Raw genomic sequence first — 21,981 nt, 5'->3', positions numbered from 1 at the left:
AGTTTCTACTTCAAGACGGAGCTTGAGCAAGTTTTCGTCCATTGAACAAACCCCATGCACCAGTACCAAAATTATGCATGAACCCATTAATCCAATTCCCAGCAGCATCTCTGATAAACCCTCCAGCACCAACCAGGCAATGTATCGATCTGGTGCATCAACAATGAGCTTGAAAATACCGGCTGTAGGTTTGCACCATGACAGCAGTTCAACCTGCTAATTGTTCTGTGCACACGCCTTGTCACACAGCATTATACCACTCCACGGCATAGTTAAGAACAGCTGCAGAGGAATTGTAAGGAACAGAAAAGTTAACATCAAACCTTACATCTCCATTTCCATACAAACCAACAGCAGATGATGAAAACTATATTCCATTGGATACCTTACATCTGGTTCTTAATTATACTTGGTAATCCTAAAGTGTCATACCAAAATACTTGATTTCTTATATCCTAGAGTTCTGTGCTAAATAAGAAACAACTAAATTCTTAAACTTCACAAGTGAACCAAGATTCATTAATTACTCAAATACAGCTGAACTGTGCGTCTACCCTGTAAAGAAACCTCAATCTCGAAAGATTAATGTTATACACTCTTCCCCAACATTACTAATGTTGATCGCCAATCACATCTGGTGTTTCATTATTTCACTAAGAAGAGATTAGGGAGTGACGTAAGTAAACATAATGCCATGCCAATATGTTAAAATCATACAGACATGCTGAAGTTTTGGCGTGTTGTTATTGCATACGTACCAAATGGATTGACTAGCTTAAACTACTGATTTTTTGGAAAATTATCATCTCTATACCCATTTTCATGAATCACAGTGAAGCACTCAAGGTACGAGTATGCAGATTAATGTGCGATAGTGCAGTACATGTCAAGCATGAGAATTTTCAAAACTGTGTCAACAATGAAGCTTTAGGAACACAGAAAATGTAAATGAGAAAAAAAATCTGAAAAATTAATTGATAGAAAAAATGAGATCAGAAGAGTAAATCTAGAATCTATTTAATTTTTAGAAGACAAAAAAAGTAGGATGATCAACTGAAAATTGGAGAGGGGATGGGAACCAGGGGTTCACGCTATACCTTCAATCTCTTCTCTCAATTAGTCAATTATGTGAAATCCTGTTAGCTGAAATGAAATCCAGTAGGCCCATAAATTGGACTCTCTCAAGTCCCATAGTGATGATAGGGTTCCTGGGATATTTATCAAGAACTTTGGTCTAAAATTGGTGAGATAGTTCAGAATGTAGCACTATATTTTACTCATGGGCAGCTCTGGAGATGTTTAGTACAGAACTGAAACTGTTTTAATTCCAAAGGCCCTAGTCCGGAATGCGTGGTTCGATAAGTGCTCTAAGTCTTTGTACCTTTGCCTATAGAATACTATCTAAGCTCTAAAGTGCCAGCCAACAGGTTAATATATATTGATCTTTCCTGCAATTGTGACACAACAGCTAATGCTTTTGTAGCACTTAGGCAGATCCAAGAGAATTCTCTGGTAGGCCATAAAGCATATTTGATCGTCTAAAGTTCAAAATATCAGGAAAACAATTAGAATTAGCCTAAAGCAGGATGTGGACTAGGCCTATGATAGATAAAATGGTACTTCCTCAAGGCAATCGTATTGAAAACGGGGTTAAAGGTTTAGTGGCTCTCCATCAAATGGCAAAGCAGGACAGCTATTCAATCTGTATAGTGGTTTAACACAGGAAGATCCTTGTACTTTACGTATTAATCCTTGATTCCTTGTGAATGAAGCTTTATCCTATATAATCTCTTCAAAATGCACAATGAGAATTTGCAGGGATTTACTTGGCCAAGGATGGTCCAATGCTGTCCAATCTATTATTTGCTTATGATTCCTTATTCCTTCTCGGTGACACCTTTACTATTCTATCAGAATGTCTCATCTAAATACACATTGCTACACTTCTGGCCAATAAATTAATCTTTAGAACTCATATACCTTTGAAAGCATCAATACTGATTACTGAGCAGATATTTGATTGGAAGGATAAACTATTCTCATATTAATGCTGCCACTCTTTTGTGTAATTTTCTGGGCTCAGATCCTTTAAAACCTATACTTTTCGCATGATCCAGTTTATCGGTAGGCATAGATATTCTTATGCAAGGTGCTAGATCGAAAGTGCCAAGGAAAGAAACATCAACATATGCATCCCTAATTTGGGTTGTGGTAACATGCCTTTTAAACCTATGCTTACTCTTGTAGTGGATTAAAGTGATCAAGCCACTCTACTGGAATTTTGGCTCGATTTCCCACATATTGTCTGATGAGGAAGCGAAGTAGTCCCTGTCATTCCAACTGGAGACCAGGACATGAAGCGCACACTATGGTCATAAGAACGACTGTTTTAGTGTTAGATGTAGGTAGCATTGGATCCATAGACAGACTTATGGAGGTATTTCTACAAAACTGCAATACTCATATTATTGACAAATCAACTTGGAAGCTTACTTCAAATGCTATAACTATACCTAAGATTAGGCATTTTCTATAAAGAGAAACTCATGATTCATTCCTATAATCCCACTACGGTGATCCTTAATTCCTTATGTAGAAGAAAGATTGCTAATGCATGATTGGCCTATATGTCAAAAAGTGCTAAATTTACAATCGAAGACTACTTGAGTTTCCTAAAGGGAATTCATGATGGCCTCACCCTAGCTTGCAAAATCAAAGAACATGCAAGAGATGAATTGTGATTTGTGAGACTACAAGTGCAATTGAAGCAGCTAACAAAGACTAATACATCAAACAGGGAACTTCACCTGATACTCCAAGATATCTGAATCTATGGGCATCGCGAATTCCTCATAAAGTCTACCAGGAAATTGATGTGGGGCTTCACTTGCCACAAGTAGAGTCATTCCCAGTGTAAAGAATGATTTTCATTGATCTTTGAATATACAGTAGGTACAAATATATATGCACAGATTTGGCTGTTACAATGATTCCATAATTATGAGTGAATCAAAATTGATCAAAACCTATTTAGAGTTAATTAATGCAGGAATCAAAACGGAAGAGTGATTTTCTCTAACATTACCCCTCAAACTTGGCGGCAATGGACGAACAAGTTTACCAAAAAGTAGAAAATGGCGAGACTTGTGAAGTGGCTTGGTAAGAAGATCAGCCGGTTGATCCACAAAAGGAATAAAGCACACACGATGACTGCCAAGAGCAATCTTTTCTCGAACATAATGATAATCAAGCTCAATGTGCTTAGTTCGAGCTTGGAAAACATGATTAGAAGCCATATAAGTAGCACTGAGATTATCACAACGTAATAAAATTGAAAAGTGAAGCCGAGCACCAAGTTCATATAACAAAAAACCCAACCAAGTAGTTTCTGCACTTGCATGAGCCAAAGAGCGGTACTCGGACTCAACACTTGATCGAGCTATAGTGGGTTGCTTCTTAGAGCACCAAGATATCAAAGTAAAACCAAAATAGATGAGATAACCGGATGTAGAACGGCGGGTGTGGATGCAGTCAGCCCAATCGGCATCCGAGTGGGCAGATAGGTGAACCGGTTGACGTTGAGGCTCAAACCACAAGCCATGATCAAGTGTGCATTTGACATAGCAGAGAATACGCCTCACAGCAACAAGATGAGGGAAATGCAGTTGACTCTTGAATTGAGACAAAGAGTTAACCGCAAATGCAATATCCGAACAGGTAATGGTAAGGTATTGTAAAGAGCTAACTAACTCATGAAATAGAGAAGGTGTTACCACTGAAAATCACCTCGGCCGAGATAGCCGAGAGATCAAGGAACAAACGTCCTTCTTGCTGAATAGATTGCGGGGCGTGCCAGCACACGGCCAAAAGGCCAAGTATGCAATTGTAGATGTAGTAGATGTAGTGCGCATTTTTCTGACTTCGTCAAGCAATTGAAAGCCGAGGAAGGAACAATCTCAGCTGAAGGTCCGATGCCTTGGAGACAAGGACTTTCGGGTTGTTCAATGGATGAAGTAAATAGTGATTGGTAACCGAACAATTAAGTTATAACTACTCCTAGTGCAAGAGCATAAATACAATAGTAAAAGAGTAAGGAAGTAAACTCTAAATTAATTAAGTGCAGAAAAATAAAGAACAAGAAAGTAAATTGCAAGAAACTAAATGAACGATAACGTAAAGAGCGAAAAAGTAAACGGCTTGAAGAATAAAACTATCAACTATTACAAAAAAGTAACAATAGAAACAATTGAAATATCGATACTAGGTTACAAGGAAAATGACTTGAACTAGTAGAGCTAACAACTAAGGAATTGAAAAGACAATGAAACTAATCTGGAGCTAAGAAAAATAAAAGGAAATTAACCCATGATGGAGTTTTGACTGGAGATGTGTGTGTGATGTCTTCTGTCGATGCTTCTATTTATATTGGCAGTCTTGCGACTTGAACTGATCTCTTGACTCTTTGAAGTTGAGTGGAATTCGGAATTCGGCCTCCTCTCAGCTTTCTAACTCTATCTTGATTTGGCTCCAATGCTTATCATCGGCTGACTTGATGCTGGACTCCGTCTTGATCGGCTTTGATGATCATTATTAAGGGCTGTAATTAATCTTGAAGTAAACTGTCTTGGATTGAACTCCCCTTATCGGCTGACCTAAACTTCAAGTCGATTGCAATACTAACTCGATCAATTTTCATCTTTATCACTTTTCGACTTCTCTGTCTATCGACTGCTTTCTTTCCAAGTTGAGTTCGAGTTGGAAACTGACTCATATGATTTGAACAACTGGTCGATGGGCTTTTAGACAATAAACCTTCTTTTGAATTGATGACTACTGGCTAGCCGATAACCAATAACCTAACTTTCGAAACCTTCTATCGGCCTAGTTTTTTATCTGACTTGTCTTGGACCAAATGAACTGTCCAATTGTTCATCGGCCAATATATCTGGCTATCGGCCCTGTTACTTGTTGAGCGGCTCACTGTAACTCAAAACATTCAAAAACTATATTCACATTAGCTATGTCTGAGTGGACATGCAAATGTGGGTACAAACAGAAGGATTGTCAAGAAGATCTCCATCTACAACAGTTAGATTGGACTTGGCAGACATTGGAATGCTCATAGGCTGGCTATGTAGAAGATCATGCTTCAAAAGAAGGTCATGAGCATAATTGAGTTGACGAACATGGAGTCCCTTGGAATGAGTAGTAACTTGCAGACCAAATGAGTAATGGAGAGGGTCCAAATCTTTAATATCAAAACCACGGCCAAGAGCAGCAACAAAACTTTGGACAAGACGATCATCGCTGCCCATAACCACAATGTCAACAACATATAGCAGAAAATAAATGGTGTGAAGACCATGACGGAAAATAAACAAAAATGAATCTGCCACACTTTGAACAAAACCAACTGACAATACACAGGAGGTCATGCGATGAAACCAGGCGTGGGCAGCTTGTTTGAGGCCATAGATGGCCTTGTTAAGCTTGCAAACATGAGAAGGCCGAGACAGACAAATAAACCCTGGCGGTTGAGTCATGTAGACATCCTCCTTGAGAAAACCATGAAGAAAGGCATTCTTGACGAAGAGACCAGCCTCGAGACACAGCAATACAAAGCACAGTACGACTAGTAGCTGGTTTAATCACAGGACTAAATGCCTCCTCATAGTCAATACCTTGTTGTTGATGGAATTTCTTAGCCACAAGGCGAGCCTTATGACATTCAACCTAGCCATCCAGATTGCGTTTTACTCGAAAAAATCCATTTGCAGCGGACTGCGGACTCAGAGTCTCATCTCAGTCATCCGAGTCTTTGATCTTCAAGAAATCAGGTTCTCTTATTTACATTCATTTGCTTCTTGTGTTAAAATTTAGAAGCATGCCTCCTAAAAGAAAATGTTCATCTGGATATGCAAAACGTTTAAAGAAGAAAAAAGATGCAGAGTTGGTTCATTCTTTAAGGGGAAGTCTTGATAGGTTCATTACTAGAGAACCATAAGGTTTGGGTGAAAATTTAGTTAAGGGCTAAATACTGGTTACTACTCTGTGGTTTAGGTCCAAAATCAATTCAGTTTCTGGACTTCTAATTTCAACAAAAAACACCCCTATACTTTCAATTTTGATCTAATAGGTCTAATTTGTTAATATTCTGTTGTAGATTCAAGTTATAGTTGAATTATTTGTTGAAATTTTTTTTATTTGATAGATTTCTAATAGTGGGACCCACTCCTAAATTGACTATGCATGCCACCTCAACACCACATCATAAAACATAGGCCATATATGAGTTATGTCGAATGACTCAATTACCGGAAGACTAACAGATTGGACCTATTAGATCAAAATTGAAAGTGCATGGGTGTTTTTGATGAAATTAGAAATTCAAGGACTGAATTGATTTTAGACCCAGACTACAGGGTAGTAATCAGTATTTAGCCCTTTAGTTAATGAAGAGGTAGAAGAGCACACTGTGAGGGAAGATAATGTGGAAGAGCACACTGTCACGCCCCGAATTTTGAATAACCAATTCAAATCCGAAACATGAATAAACAATTAATACAAATAACGTTCTGAATTTTTTTCTCACAAACAAACACACCACTCGCCACTCAACACAAAAACTCGAAAACCTCGAGTTAATTATTACAATTCACTCTTACAAAGTAAAATTGCAAAGCTCTAAATGAGCATAACAAACCTCACAATATAATGCTGTAATTCACATAACACTACTCTAAGCAGCCCGATCACCGTCCTGGTTCTCCTGACCTGTAGGATTTCCCGCTACACAATTTGAATAGTGTACCGGGAGTTGCAACAACACAAAACCCGGTAAGCTTTTTACAGCCAGTATGAGTAAACAAGAAAGAACTGTTGATTTTAAATTACAATTCTTATAACTCAACAACACAACCAACAATCTCAACATCCACGACGCAAACGTCAAACCCATTCAATATCACCACTTTGGTCCTATCTCACAACACTATCACCACTTGGGTCCCATCCCATAACACGTTAGAGCTCTAACTGCCTCGTTACCTCTGACACCTTGGCCTAGGGTCAAGCAACGGCAAAAATACTTCGGTTAACACTATAACCGTCGCGCTTTGGACATCCCCGTCCTCAGCACCATATACTTCGGTTAATAATAAACCGTCGCGCTTTGGACATCCCCGTCCTCAGCACACAACTTCGGTTAATAATAAACCGTCGCACCTTGGACATCCCCGTCCTCAGTACACAAACACTCCGGTTATCCTTAACCGTCGAACTTCGGACACCTCATCCTCAGAACCCTACATTCTCTGACTCTATACATCCTCCAATGTAAATCATGAATATTAACAAGAACTCATCAATCATGTTCATCACATATAAATATGGTAAGTCACATGTCAATTTATAATAATTTAATCATCTCAATTTCACACTCTTCAATGTCACGCCATTCACATATAATCACGTAAATATATATATACGTAATTATCCGCTCAGGGATAATCACTAATACCAACTATAGTTCACACAAGAAAATCGTGAAATTCATTTTGTATAATTAAAATCATTTTACTTACCTATGGACCGTAATTGATCAAGTCCATATGATTTTAAAACAAATATTTATTCCATAAATATTTTCACACAATTACGACAAAATAAGGTAATTAAATTTATTCGGTTCGTAATATGAACCACGTGAGGTTTACTCACCTCTAAATTCCCGCTGCGTCTTCTTAACAGCTCAAAATACACTTTCACGAATCGTCCACCAAATCAAACTGTCGATCACCTAATCAAACATGACCTTAACTTAGCCAATAACTCAAAAACATAATCAAACGACAATCCAACGGTCGGATTGAAATTAAATGATGATCCAACGGTCGGATCCTCACGGATCGCCTTCCTAATCACTGTTTTGCATTTATACGAAGATCCAACGGTCGGATCTTCGCCCATGACCACACAAAGCCGCTGGGACAGTCATAAGATCATCATATCAAAACTACAAGTCCATCTGACGGTCCTAACTTCACATATCATGAATCAAACGATCGAAATCGATCGAAACGTAAAAATTCATAACTTAATCATATGATATCCAAAAATTGCGTATAATATATCAAAATGATCGTATTGAAATATAGAATCTGAAAATGTACAGAAACCATATTTTTGACCCCCGGAGGTGGCCGGAAAGGGCCGCCGGAGTTAGGGACAGAGCCGCCGCCGACCACCGCCAATGGTGTCGGGGCCAGGCTGCTCCGCTTCGTCTCATCATGCCTAATGATTTTCTTAACTAGCATGTAAGCTGAAGATGACCGGAAGGGATAGAAATTACCTCAAACCAGTCGGGTTGGCCGGAAAAAACCCAGAAACCGGTGAGCTCCTAGTTCGACGTAAAAACTGCAACTTCAGGCCTCGATACCTTCTGGAAAGTTGTTCAGATCCTCACTCTGAGTTCACCAGTTCAAGAAACACTCAAAACAACATCCTGTAGCGCGAGATATGTCGATCGAAGCTTTGGTTTTCGATTTGATCGGGTCTGGCTTCCAGCCGCCACCACGAGTAGCGCCGCCGTGCAAGGCCACTTCTGGGAGCTTCAGGACGTTGAGGTGAGCTTGTGGATGGAGTTTGGTGAGGAGTGGTGAATGGTAACTTGAGATATCAAGCTTGAAATCAAAACGGGGGTAAACCGGCCTCGTGCTCCACCGCCGTGTACGGCCCACGAGACGGCGAAAGGCTGTTACCGGCAGCTGCGAAAGGAAGAGGCGAAGCTGTGGAACGTGGTCTGGGTCGATTCAAAGGCCTGTGGAGCGAGAACAAGCTTGGAGAAGGAATGCTCTGTTTTGGTTGCTGGTTTCGGCAGAGAGGGAGAGAGTGAGAGATTTTCTTTCTTTTCTTCTGGAGCTGGTACACCACCATCTATCAACATGTAGAGTAAAATACAACTAGTGTCGCACTACCTCTCTTAATGCTTGAAACACAAAGAGCACACCTCAATTTTTTTAAACAAAGTATTTGCCACTATAAATTTGTGATAAAACCAGAAAATTCAATAACTAGTAAGTGGAAGATGAGGTTATTACAATCTACCCCCCTTAAAGGAATTTCGTCCCGAAATTCAAGTACTCAACTCCCCAAAGAGCTGTGGATACTTCACTCTCATGTCAGACTCTAACTCCCATGATGCATCGCCCTCGTCATGATGACTCCACAGCACCTTCACAAGATTAACCTCCTTCCTACGAAGCTTCTTCGTAGACCTATCTAAGATACGAACAGGTTCAACCACAAAGGTTACATCCGTGTTTACCTCAATCGTACCATGATCAATTACATGGGACTCATCTCGGACGTACTTCCTGAGCATAGACACATGAAAGACATTGTGTACACCAGACATGCTAACTGGTAAGGCAAGACGATATGCCACTTTCCCAACCCTTTCTAGAATCTCAAAGGGTCCAACATACCTTGGTGCGAGTTTTCCCTTCTTGCCAAATCTCATTACGCCTTTCATAGGTGAGACCTTCAAGAACACGTAATCACCCGTCTTGAACTCAACTGGTCTTCTCTTTAAGTCTGCATAACTCTTCTGTCTACTTTGTGCTATTTGGATCCTATCCCGAATAGTAGTGATCTTCTCTGTAGTCTCCAGAACAAGTGCAGGACCAAAGAGTCCCTTCTCCCCTACTTCTGTCCAACAGATAGGAGTTCTACATGGCCTACCATAAAGAGCCTCATACGGGGCCATGCCGATGCTGGCGTGATAACTGTTGTTGTAGGCAAACTCTATCAATGGTAGGTGATCCGCCCAACTTCCCTTAAAGTCCATCACACAAGCTCTAAGCATATCCTCCATCACCTGATTCACTCTCTCAGTTTGCCCATCTGTCTGTGGATGAAATGCGGTGCTCATAGCTAAAGCTGTGCCCAATGCCTTATGGAATCTACGCCAAAATTCTGAAGTGAAACGAGCATCCCGATCAGAAACAATTGTAACAGGCACACCATGCAGCCTTACTATCTCATTCACGTACAACTTACACAACGCATCCCCTGAGTAAGTTTTTGCCACAGGAAGGAAGTGTGCAGACTTCGTCAATCGGTCCACAATCACCCAAATTGAGTCATAACCTTGCCTGGACCTAGGCAATCCAGTCACAAAGTCCATGGAGATATCTTCCCATTTCCACACCGGAATCGGTGATGGTTGTAGCATCCCTGCAGGCCTCTGATGTTCTGCCTTCACTCGCTGACATGTAAGACACTTCGACACATGTTCCGCCACATCCCTCTTCATTCCATACCACCAAAATTGTCTTCGTAGGTCCATATACATTTTAGTACCACCTGGATGTATCGTGTATCGAGATCTATGAGCTTCCCGCATGACCTCCTCCTTGAGGTTATCAACACTTGGAACATACAATCTTCCTCGAAATCTCAACCCCCCATCTGCTCTAGTAGCCCACTCAGAAGGGCCCTCCACATCAGGATTAGCAGTCATCTCTGCAATCCTCGCCTGGGCAAACTCATCAAGTGTCTGCCCCTGAATGATCCTGGAAATCAAGGTAGACTGTAAGGTCATACTACCGAGAAAGATTTCATGTCCACCTCTTGTGGGCATAAGATCAAATTCGGATGCAGCTTCCAACATGAGCCACTCCTGTACCATAAGCGATGCCATGATTACTCGGGGCTTCCTACTCAAAGCATCTGCCACTACATTGGCCTTTCCAGGATGATACTCCAAAGTGAAATCATAGTCTTTGATGAGCTCCATCCATCTCCTCTGCCTCATGTTCAACTCCTTTTGGGAGAATAGATATTTCAGACTCTTATGATCTGAAAAGAGTTCAAACTTCTCACCATACAGATAGTGTCTCCAAATTTTCAAGGCAAACACCACTGCAGCTAGCTCTAGATCATGAGTGGGGTAATTCCGCTCATGAACCTTCAGTTGTCTAGAGCCATAAGCAACAACACAACCATTCTGCATCAACACACACCCCAAACCCTGATGAGATGCATCACTGTAGATAACTAAACCACCTCTGCTAGTAGGAATAGTCAACACTGGTGCCGTAGTCAACCGGGTTTTCAGCTCGTTGAAAGCCTTCTCACACTCATCCGTCCATACAAACTGAGTGTCCTTCCGTGTCAACTTAGTCAAAGCTGAAGCGATACTAGAAAACCCCTCAATGAAGCGCCTGTAGTAACCTGCTAATCCGAGGAAGCTACGGATCTCTGTAACAGTAGTGGGGCGACTCCAACTCATCACCGCTTCAACCTTCGAAGGGTCCACAGAAACTCCATCCTTCGAAACTACGTGACCAAGGAACTTGACTTCCTTCTGCCAAAAATCGCACTTCTCGAGTTTGGCAAACAATTTCTTTTCTCTTAATGTCTGTAGTACAATTCGCAAATGCTTCTCATGGTCACCAGACGACTTTGAATAAATCAAAATGTCGTCCACGAAAACTACTACAAACTGGTCCAAGTAGGGACTGAACGTGCGGTTCATCAAGTCCATGAATGCTGCTGGTGCATTAGTTAGACCAAAAGGCATGACAAGGAACTCATAATGTCCATACCTAGTTCTGAACGCCGTCTTTGGAATATCCTCATCCTTCACCCTTAACTGGTGATATCCAGATCTCAAATCAATCTTTGAGAACACAGTAGCCTCTCTAAGCTGATCGAACAAGTCATCAATCCTAGGTAAAGGATACCTGTTCTTGATGGTCACCTTGTTCAGCTGCCGATAATCCACACATAATCGAAGTGAATTATCCTTCTTCTTCACAAACAACACTGGTGCACCCCAAGGAGATACACTAGCCTGTATGAACCCTTGAGTCAGTAATCCATCAATCTGAACCTTCAACTCCTGAAGTTCAGCTGGAGCCATCCGATAGGGTGCTTTCGATACAGGGGCAGTACCTGGTATCACATCAATGGAGAAGTCCATTACCCTTTTTGGAGGTAACCCTGGTATCTCCTTAAACACATCAGCATATTCTGAAACTACAGGAATCCCTGTAATCTCAGAAATACTACTCCCTGACTCAATATGAGCCAAAATCCCTGCCCTCATGGCAACGTCGGACCTCAGACAACGGTAATGAAACACCGGTTGTCCAGGAATACGGAAGGATACAATCATCCTAAAGCAATCAATCAATGCATGGTTCGGGCTCAACCAATCCATACCCAAAATCACATCATATGTGTGATCCGGAATCACAATCAATGATGCAGAGAACTCTCTACCACCTATCCCAATAGGGCAATCATCACAAAACATATCCAGCTCAAGAGACACACCCAGAGGTGATGTAACACATAATGATCTAGTAAGAGGCATGACAATCAATCCCAACACATCCACTACTGAACTAGATATGAAAGAGTGGGAGGCTCCCGTATCAAACAATACTCTAGCAAGATAGTTATAAACAGATAAAGTACCTTCCACCCCAGTGCCTCTCTGACCGATTGCAAAGACTCTAGCTGGTACTGGAGGTAAGAGCCTTTGCTGATTACCCTGTCCTCCAACACGGGGTCGAGTACAGTCCTTGGCAAGGTGTCCAGTCTGTCCGCAACGAAAGCATCCCTTAGCCCTGGGTTTAGTGCAAGCCCTAGAGAGATGACCCAACTCATCGCAGTTATAACATCTCACAGGCGCTGCAGCTGCAACTTGTCTGACAGGTACGGCCCGAATAGGAGGAAGAGGAGCTGCTGCTACTCTAGCTGGGGCCTGATGGTGGAACTGAGTCTTTTGTCTCTTCCAGTATCCACCCCTAAAGTCTCTGGATCCACTGTTACCTGCCACTGCCTTTCCCTTTCCCTGAAAATCCCTCTCAGCTGTTTCCTTCTCCTTATGAATCAAGTTCTGTTGCTCAATGATCAGAGCCTTTGCTAGAATTTCCTTCATGACCTTCAGTTCCAAAATGGCCACATCACGCTCAATGGAAGCATTCAACCCCCGCTGAAACTTCTTGGCCAAATCCTCAGCATCCATTGATTTCACAAACCTATATAGCCTAGAGAACTCTGCCTCATACTCTGTCACCGTCATCTTCCCTTGTGTTAGTGAGAGGAACTCCCGTTCCAATTTTTCTCTCACTGAAGCTGGAAAGTACTTCTCTCGGAATAGTCTCACAAAACCATCCCAAGTCAAGGTGGTCACATCAATGGTCTTTTGCATACAATTCCACCACACCCTAGCCTCACCCTTTAGCATGAAAGTGGCTAACTTCCTCTTTTCGATCTCATTACAGTCCATCATCTCGAAATAATTCTCCATATCCTCGACCCATTGATCAGCCACCATGTAATCCATGCTTCCATGAAACTTGGCTGCTCCCAGATGATTAATGTCTCTAGCCAATCGCAACAGACGACCAGGGTCAGCCATTTCACCCATGGGCGGAGTAGGTTGTACACCGATAGAAGACTCTACATCATCATCATAAAGCTCCTCTATGGGACGGAACCTGTCCCTATCACCAGTTCTACCTTCTCTTACACCCCCACCACGACGTCTAGGCCCACCCCTCGGAATTTCCATTACCTAGGAAGCATAGTATGTTTGGTTAATACATGTATAACACTCAACATAGTATAAGTCAATACTAGTCCATATTAACCAAGTCGATACTACAAGAAAAGTATTCACGTTCCTAAGACTACTTAGCGGCCTAAACGACTCCTAACACTCACACATACCCAATGACTTAGCCAATACCGAAGAGCACACGATGGGGATCCGCTGCAGACGGGCCATCACTCGGAAAGTATTGACACATCACCAAATATGCACCTTACGCTCTGATACCAAACTGTCACGCCCCGAATTTTGAATAACCAATTCAAATCCGAAACATGAATAAACAATTAATACAAATAACGTTCTGAATTTTTTTCTCACAAACAAACACACCACTCGCCACTCAACACAAAAACTCGAAAACCTCGAGTTAATTATTACAATTCACTCTTACAAAGTAAAATTGCAAAGCTCTAAATGAGCATAACAAACCTCACAATATAATGCTGTAATTCACATAACACTACTCTAAGCAGCCCGATCACCGTCCTGGTTCTCCTGACCTGTAGGATTTCCCGCTACACAATTTGAATAGTGTACCGGGAGTTGCAACAACACAAAACCCGGTAAGCTTTTTACAGCCAGTATGAGTAAACAAGAAAGAACTGTTGATTTTAAATTACAATTCTTATAACTCAACAACACAACCAACAATCTCAACATCCACGACGCAAACGTCAAACCCATTCAATATCACCACTTTGGTCCTATCTCACAACACTATCACCACTTGGGTCCCATCCCATAACACGTTAGAGCTCTAACTGCCTCGTTACCTCTGACACCTTGGCCTAGGGTCAAGCAACGGCAAAAATACTTCGGTTAACACTATAACCGTCGCGCTTTGGACATCCCCGTCCTCAGCACCATATACTTCGGTTAATAATAAACCGTCGCGCTTTGGACATCCCCGTCCTCAGCACACAACTTCGGTTAATAATAAACCGTCGCACCTTGGACATCCCCGTCCTCAGTACACAAACACTCCGGTTATCCTTAACCGTCGAACTTCGGACACCTCATCCTCAGAACCCTACATTCTCTGACTCTATACATCCTCCAATGTAAATCATGAATATTAACAAGAACTCATCAATCATGTTCATCACATATAAATATGGTAAGTCACATGTCAATTTATAATAATTTAATCATCTCAATTTCACACTCTTCAATGTCACGCCATTCACATATAATCACGTAAATATATATATACGTAATTATCCGCTCAGGGATAATCACTAATACCAACTATAGTTCACACAAGAAAATCGTGAAATTCATTTTGTATAATTAAAATCATTTTACTTACCTATGGACCGTAATTGATCAAGTCCATATGATTTTAAAACAAATATTTATTCCATAAATATTTTCACACAATTACGACAAAATAAGGTAATTAAATTTATTCGGTTCGTAATATGAACCACGTGAGGTTTACTCACCTCTAAATTCCCGCTGCGTCTTCTTAACAGCTCAAAATACACTTTCACGAATCGTCCACCAAATCAAACTGTCGATCACCTAATCAAACATGACCTTAACTTAGCCAATAACTCAAAAACATAATCAAACGACAATCCAACGGTCGGATTGAAATTAAATGATGATCCAACGGTCGGATCCTCACGGATCGCCTTCCTAATCACTGTTTTGCATTTATACGAAGATCCAACGGTCGGATCTTCGCCCATGACCACACAAAGCCGCTGGGACAGTCATAAGATCATCATATCAAAACTACAAGTCCATCTGACGGTCCTAACTTCACATATCATGAATCAAACGATCGAAATCGATCGAAACGTAAAAATTCATAACTTAATCATATGATATCCAAAAATTGCGTATAATATATCAAAATGATCGTATTGAAATATAGAATCTGAAAATGTACAGAAACCATATTTTTGACCCCCGGAGGTGGCCGGAAAGGGCCGCCGGAGTTAGGGACAGAGCCGCCGCCGACCACCGCCAATGGTGTCGGGGCCAGGCTGCTCCGCTTCGTCTCATCATGCCTAATGATTTTCTTAACTAGCATGTAAGCTGAAGATGACCGGAAGGGATAGAAATTACCTCAAACCAGTCGGGTTGGCCGGAAAAAACCCAGAAACCGGTGAGCTCCTAGTTCGACGTAAAAACTGCAACTTCAGGCCTCGATACCTTCTGGAAAGTTGTTCAGATCCTCACTCTGAGTTCACCAGTTCAAGAAACACTCAAAACAACATCCTGTAGCGCGAGATATGTCGATCGAAGCTTTGGTTTTCGATTTGATCGGGTCTGGCTTCCAGCCGCCACCACGAGTAGCGCCGCCGTGCAAGGCCACTTCTGGGAGCTTCAGGACGTTGAGGTGAGCTTGTGGATGGAGTTTGGTGAGGAGTGGTGAATGGTAACTTGAGATATCAAGCTTGAAATCAAAACGGGGGTAAACCGGCCTCGTGCTCCACCGCCGTGTACGGCCCACGAGACGGCGAAAGGCTGTTACCGGCAGCTGCGAAAGGAAGAGGCGAAGCTGTGGAACGTGGTCTGGGTCGATTCAAAGGCCTGTGGAGCGAGAACAAGCTTGGAGAAGGAATGCTCTGTTTTGGTTGCTGGTTTCGGCAGAGAGGGAGAGAGTGAGAGATTTTCTTTCTTTTCTTCTGGAGCTGGTACACCACCATCTATCAACATGTAGAGTAAAATACAACTAGTGTCGCACTACCTCTCTTAATGCTTGAAACACAAAGAGCACACCTCAATTTTTTTAAACAAAGTATTTGCCACTATAAATTTGTGATAAAACCAGAAAATTCAATAACTAGTAAGTGGAAGATGAGGTTATTACACACACTAATAGGGACTTGCTTTATTGAGAATGAATATCTTGGAAAAATCAATTACGATAAACTAATTGATGATTTTGCAGCTACGAAGGCAAGGAGATGGATTTTCAAATGAATATCAATCAACACTGCTGGAAGAATGTATTATTTTGAGGGTTTTAGATCAAGCATCTTTTTGTAATATTTTTTATTGCAAACTTTACACTTGTATTGACTATTTAGCCTCTATTGTAGGCTCATCTAATGAGCTATCATTGATCATTGTTGGCCATTTGATTTTATATTGTGAGTTTGTTCAAGTATAAATATAAAACTAAAGCTTGGAGGGCCACATTTTAAGTTTCGCACAGGGCCTCCGAAAAGTTTGAGACGGCTCTGTCTAGAAACAATCAAGCACAAATAATGCAAAATCTTTGCACCTTCAAGCTTAACAAGAGAAGTAAATTTAAAAGAATTGAGCAAAGAGGAAGTAAAAAAGAGCAAAGGAAATGAGTTTTTCTACATGCTATATCTAAGCCTACTTGTTACGCGTCACCCGAGTCTGGTATATGAAACACTTCTTTGTCTGCCTTCAACTCAACATAATAGGAGGCTTATATAGTACAATTGCCCCAACAACAGCAAGTAACTAAGTCAAGTCCTTTTCCTTTTCCCTATTTCAGATCTTCTTTCACTTTTGTACTTTGTAGCTCTTTCCATGTTTTTGGTTGTTTTTTTTTTTTTTTGGTCGAAGAAAATAAAGTTTGTATTAGATGTGTCAAATAATACACCATAATACAAGAGGTACAAAAGACCCCAGCAAATAGAGGCACGTAGGCCGAGCAAATAAGGCACACAGGCCCAGCAAAAGAGAATTAAAGCCTTCAATAGGCTTGGCCCAAATACAATTTGAAAGCCCAAACTTGAAAATGAAAAACCCTAGTACAACAGCTAGCAGCCACCAAGGGAAAAGCAGCTCCATCCCAAGAATACCACCGCCGCCACCTCCATGTCCAAGCTTGAAGAGTATCAGCCACCAACGCACCATCTTGCTTCCTTCTACTCCGGTTGAGACACAACACACAGGGCTCAAATATGCCCAAGAAACACCAAGTAACCTAGCAGAGTGAGATTGCGGAAATCCATCCACTCGCTGTTGGGGAGCGAAAATACGCCAACGGGCGTAAGTTCGTTTAGTGGTGGTGGAGAACGAAGCAAATCCGGAAGCACTAGCAACAAATGCCATCCAAAGAGGACATGGACAAAATCGAAGGTAGATCTGGACTAGAGAAGTAGAAAATCGGTGACAAAAGGCCATACTTGGGTTGTAGGGATGGAGAATGTAAGGGGTGCAGATGGGGTGAATGGGTTGAATGGGTTGAAGATGAGAGTTGTTCTCATTAACATAAAGCCAATAAGAGCAGTATGGTGTGGAGAGGTAGAGAAATGGTAGATGGGTGAAGTAGGTGAAGAAGAGAGAGGAACCAGAAGGTGATTGAAGGGGTGGAGGGGATGGACGGGATTGAAAGGGTGGGGTTGGAGATGGAGGTAGAGAAAGGGATCGGTAGACTCTCAAAATAGTGACATGGGTAGAGAAAATTTCTAGAGAGAAGGTAGACCCTCTCTCTCTAGAAACTTTCTGTCTTTTATATAGCGACTTCTCCTAGTTTCTATGTTTTTGGTTGTTATAATGTGAAATTATTACCATGGAAGGCCCCATTCCCGTTACATCAATTACAACAGTTATAGAGTTGATGCTAATTTGTTCCACCAGTATCATTGGCATGAATAACGTTGTGAGACTCCAGCAACTATTCATGTACTGTAAATTTTATTATACACCCAATTTTCTAATCACATATTAGATTAAATCCACATTTATAATACACCCAAACCTATTAATGAGGTTCATCTTAAAATAAAAAACCTATTAACTAGAATAAATAATAAAACCTATTTGTGTTAAAAATTACGAAAGATGCCATAAGTCCTGAATATATCATAAATGAAATTGACGCCCCCAGACATCTCCCATAACATAATCAGACCCTTGATTTAAGTAGTATGGATCAATACCTAGATAGGAGGTTTATAATACCCAATATGCATATCTGATTCAGTGTAGGTTAATTCCTTCTTAATAGATATTTGTGATTTGTGTTTTTATTTACCAAAAAAAAAAAAAAAACAAATATATAGCTCACATCAGAAAGGAAGAAATAAAGGGCAGTTAGTCATTTTAAATAAGGAAAAAATCCAGGATTAAATTTATTGTAATAAATTTCAAATTTTTGGTCATAATTCAAATTAAAAAAATAGTGAACATCCGGCTACAATTAAGGATTGGATTACATCATATTTAATTAAAAGACATATACCTTCTTGCCAAAAAAAAAAAAATCAAAAGACCAAAATAATCAAGTTAAAAAAAATGAGAAAAATCTTAATTATAGACATATACCTTATAAAGAAGGTTCAATTATGTGAATTGCGTTAGATTAGAAAGAATATAAGGCGAGTTTTTTTTCTAATACAAACTTAATTTTTTGGGGTATATATCTAATTCTCTCATATGATAAATGAAGCAATTTTGTTACCGACTGGAAAAGCTCGCCCAAAGATACACCAGTGTTTAACGCGGGCACTTGAATTCAATCATGCGTTATAGATATAACTCATATAAGTAATTAACAAAGTCTTCGTCGCCGTCGCAGGCCCCAAAGTCTTTATTATAATAGCTGGACTTAATTGGGTTTTACCTGCATTTAGGAAGTGGCCGGGGACAGATTTGGTGAAATTAATTTCCGCAGTTCCCATTTTTTTGTTTGTTGTGTTTCACGGGTCCATTGCCACTAATTACTTACTGAAACAGCCCCGTGCATGAAATCAATTTCAAACAGATATAGATGTAACAACTGAATATCAACCAGCATATGGTATTTCCGCTTGATATCTCCAGAATTAAAAATTGGAAATGTTTATATCAAACGAACAAAAAACTTCAAAAGCAAATTTCCAATAACAGTTAAATCTTACTCTTGTTAGTCTTCATCTTTGTCACAGCTGCTGTCCTGCCTGTATTTTGGTGCTGAATATATTCTCCCCTTTTCATAAGGATTACGCTAGCTTTCCTAATCACCAGCACACAGAATATGCAAGGTGAGAAAATAATTAAGAGATACATGCAATAGCATCCATTGAGTCCACGTTTCTCATATGCAGGTACTAGGTAACACATATGCACGTTGTAGCCAGGTAGCACATAAATGCAAAACGATTAGTTTTTAAATTTCTATGAGAACAACCAATCTGCAGTAGTTTAGTTGTAATACGGCACTTACATCAGCGATTGCAGGGTTGAATTAAGGACCATGCAGGGGGCAACGCATGCTTTGTTCATAAACTTGATGGGGACCTGAGAGGTTACGGCAATGCATGTGCATAACGTTTCTGCGTCGATCTGTCATATAATTCGAGTACGTACAAACAAGTAATGAACAACTTAATCAATGACAAACAAATTAGATGATAACATGTGGGTTTCTTCCCACTTCCTCTTGCCACTCTCATGTTCTTTCTGCATCCAAGAAGGTAAGCGTAGCTTTCTTTTTCTGTTGATGAGTCCAGTTACCGGCCCCATCCAGGGACTAAAACAGGCCTTTCAGCCTCAGGATTTTCCTCATTCACAATTTGCTGTTTCTCTTGCGCAGAAGTGTCATCCACATCATCTTCTGCAAAGGCTTGACGAATCACCTCATCTTTCTATAATAAACACTTGGTTCATAAACTAAAAGTTACATGAAGGTTCCTTGCACAGATATGTCTGACATATATATTCACACGCAGTGGTGTCAAAACCTCAATAAATAAATAAAGGGTTATTTAGGGGGGTTTTAAACACTATCCATGCTTATGTTTGAGAGGTAGAGCCCCATAAAATAAATTAAGTACTTTAATTCATGAAGACGAGCATTCTATCATTTCAATTTCTTACACATAAATATTTTTCTTTTGAACATACAAGTTTTTATAAGACGCGAGCCTAATCCTAAAAATCATTTCATTGATCAATGTAGTTCAACGTATAATTAAAGTGATAAAATTAGAGCGTCCAACTCAAAATCAATATATAAACCTAAAATCTTACTGACTAATATACAAGGTGTTAAATTTTCCACATCAGACAAACTCTGAAGTCTTTATATGACCTCTTTATATGTGGTGAAATTTTAAGTCATACACGTAAGCAACTTTTATATATATTGAGGAGCATAAGATGATTGAGCCAAACACAAAACTTGCTCCGATGACATGATAGAATTACCCGAAACTAATTGACAATAAGTCTAACAACTTAGGTGGGACATGATTGTCAACAGGAAGAATACAAACTCGATCATACAATCTTTCATGAATTTCTTACCTTTTAGTCCAGCGTCCTTGGTATCATCATCATCCGATGACACATTTTCATCCTATATCCATAAAAAATCACAGATTAGATGATACTGGAAATTCATTCAAAAAAAAAAAAAGTGAAGGAGAGGCTTGCTAATAATAAGAATCCCTTGAAATTCGATAGTGTAGCAACCTGCAGGAAGTCATGAGGTAGCTCATACTCAGGTTGTCGACCTGGTTAAACCGGCGGTTCTTCTTGGACTGCTCCTCCGGCACTGCCTTCTCGTATTCGTACACATCGAGCTGGTCGTAAACCTCTTCCTGATCGGAACCAATAATGAATAATCGCTTCGTCAGTAGTTATGCTAGGGTTTAAGCGGTCGACCTCCTTTCGCAGAGAGTTGGGCAAGCCAGCCAGCCGGGCCTCTTATTTTCACTTTGAATTTCTCCTTCTTATCCTTCTTGGTTTTCTTGACCTCCGCCATGCCGTCGTCGTTATGGAAAGAGAAAACTCCATTTCTGACGGCGGCGCATGCACTTCTTCTATGGTGCCGTGGGGCTGGGCAAAACTATTTTGCATAATAATTGTTTGAGCCCAAAATAACATTTTTTCCCGGCAAGGGGGACTTGAAGAAAACCGGGTCAATATCCGTGACCCAAGTTATTTATCTCCGACAAGTTCGGAATATATCGTTTAGAGGCTAAAATAAGGCCTACTTGGAGATCAAGCAATCTCGAAGCAAATCTGAATATTCCTTGATTTATTATTAATTATCAAATATCTGATAATTAAATAAGTGATTTGCTGGATTACCAAGTATTTACAAGAGGGAAGATGGCAGCATGTAGGAGTAGAGTACGTGACCTAGCCATGCAAGGAATCATGGATTCCCATATGTGCAATCAAGCTATTATGGTGGACATGGAATAATTCAGGAAAGATTCAATTATCCTCCATTGTCCTATATACAAGTAATCAAGAGCCCATGCAATTAAGGTGGATGGACGTGCAACATATGGAAGGAATCAACCACCTTTGATTGTGGTCACCAAGGAATACATATCATATATATATAATTGCTTTGGCATGGTGGGTTAATTAAGGAAAGGATCATGGACGTACATGAGCCATGCATGCAAGAATCAAGGCTA

At 40.5% G+C, this 21,981-nt stretch overlaps 1 protein-coding gene and 1 long non-coding RNA gene across 2 annotated transcripts; both read right to left on the bottom strand.

The window, feature by feature from the left end:
- Positions 1-11,639: 11,639 nt before the first annotated feature.
- LOC133735960 (uncharacterized) lies at positions 11,640-13,444 on the bottom strand. Its single transcript, XM_062163401.1, has 3 exons — positions 12,321-13,444; positions 11,839-12,182; positions 11,640-11,656 (listed from the first exon to the last, which is right to left on the bottom strand). Exons 1-3 carry the CDS (start codon positions 13,442-13,444, stop codon positions 11,640-11,642), a joined length of 1,485 nt encoding a protein of 494 aa, XP_062019385.1.
- A 122-nt stretch (positions 13,445-13,566) lies between these two features.
- On the bottom strand, positions 13,567-16,448 carry LOC133740951 (uncharacterized). The gene is made up of 3 exons (XR_009861531.1): positions 15,707-16,448; positions 15,076-15,154; positions 13,567-14,145 (listed from the first exon to the last, which is right to left on the bottom strand). It is a non-coding gene; the product is annotated as an uncharacterized LOC133740951 (long non-coding RNA).
- Between the last annotated feature and the right edge of the window lie 5,533 nt (positions 16,449-21,981).

Source organism: Rosa rugosa, chromosome 3, assembly GCF_958449725.1.
Source record: "Rosa rugosa chromosome 3, drRosRugo1.1, whole genome shotgun sequence".
Classification (NCBI taxonomy): domain Eukaryota; kingdom Viridiplantae; phylum Streptophyta; class Magnoliopsida; order Rosales; family Rosaceae; genus Rosa; species Rosa rugosa.
Note: the sequence above shows the minus strand (reverse complement) of the source record. Positions and strands in the feature narration are given on the sequence as shown.

Excerpts from the sequence above, each read along its gene's own strand:
- LOC133735960 (XM_062163401.1), bottom strand. The coding sequence starts at position 13,444 with ATGGGTGAAATGGCTGACCCTGGTCGTCTGTTGCGATTGGCTAGAGAC. Across the intron at positions 12,183-12,320 it reads GTGTCTCTTGAGCTGGATAT|GATGATTGTATCCTTCCGTA; the intron begins GTTTTGTGATGA and ends TGATTGCTTTAG.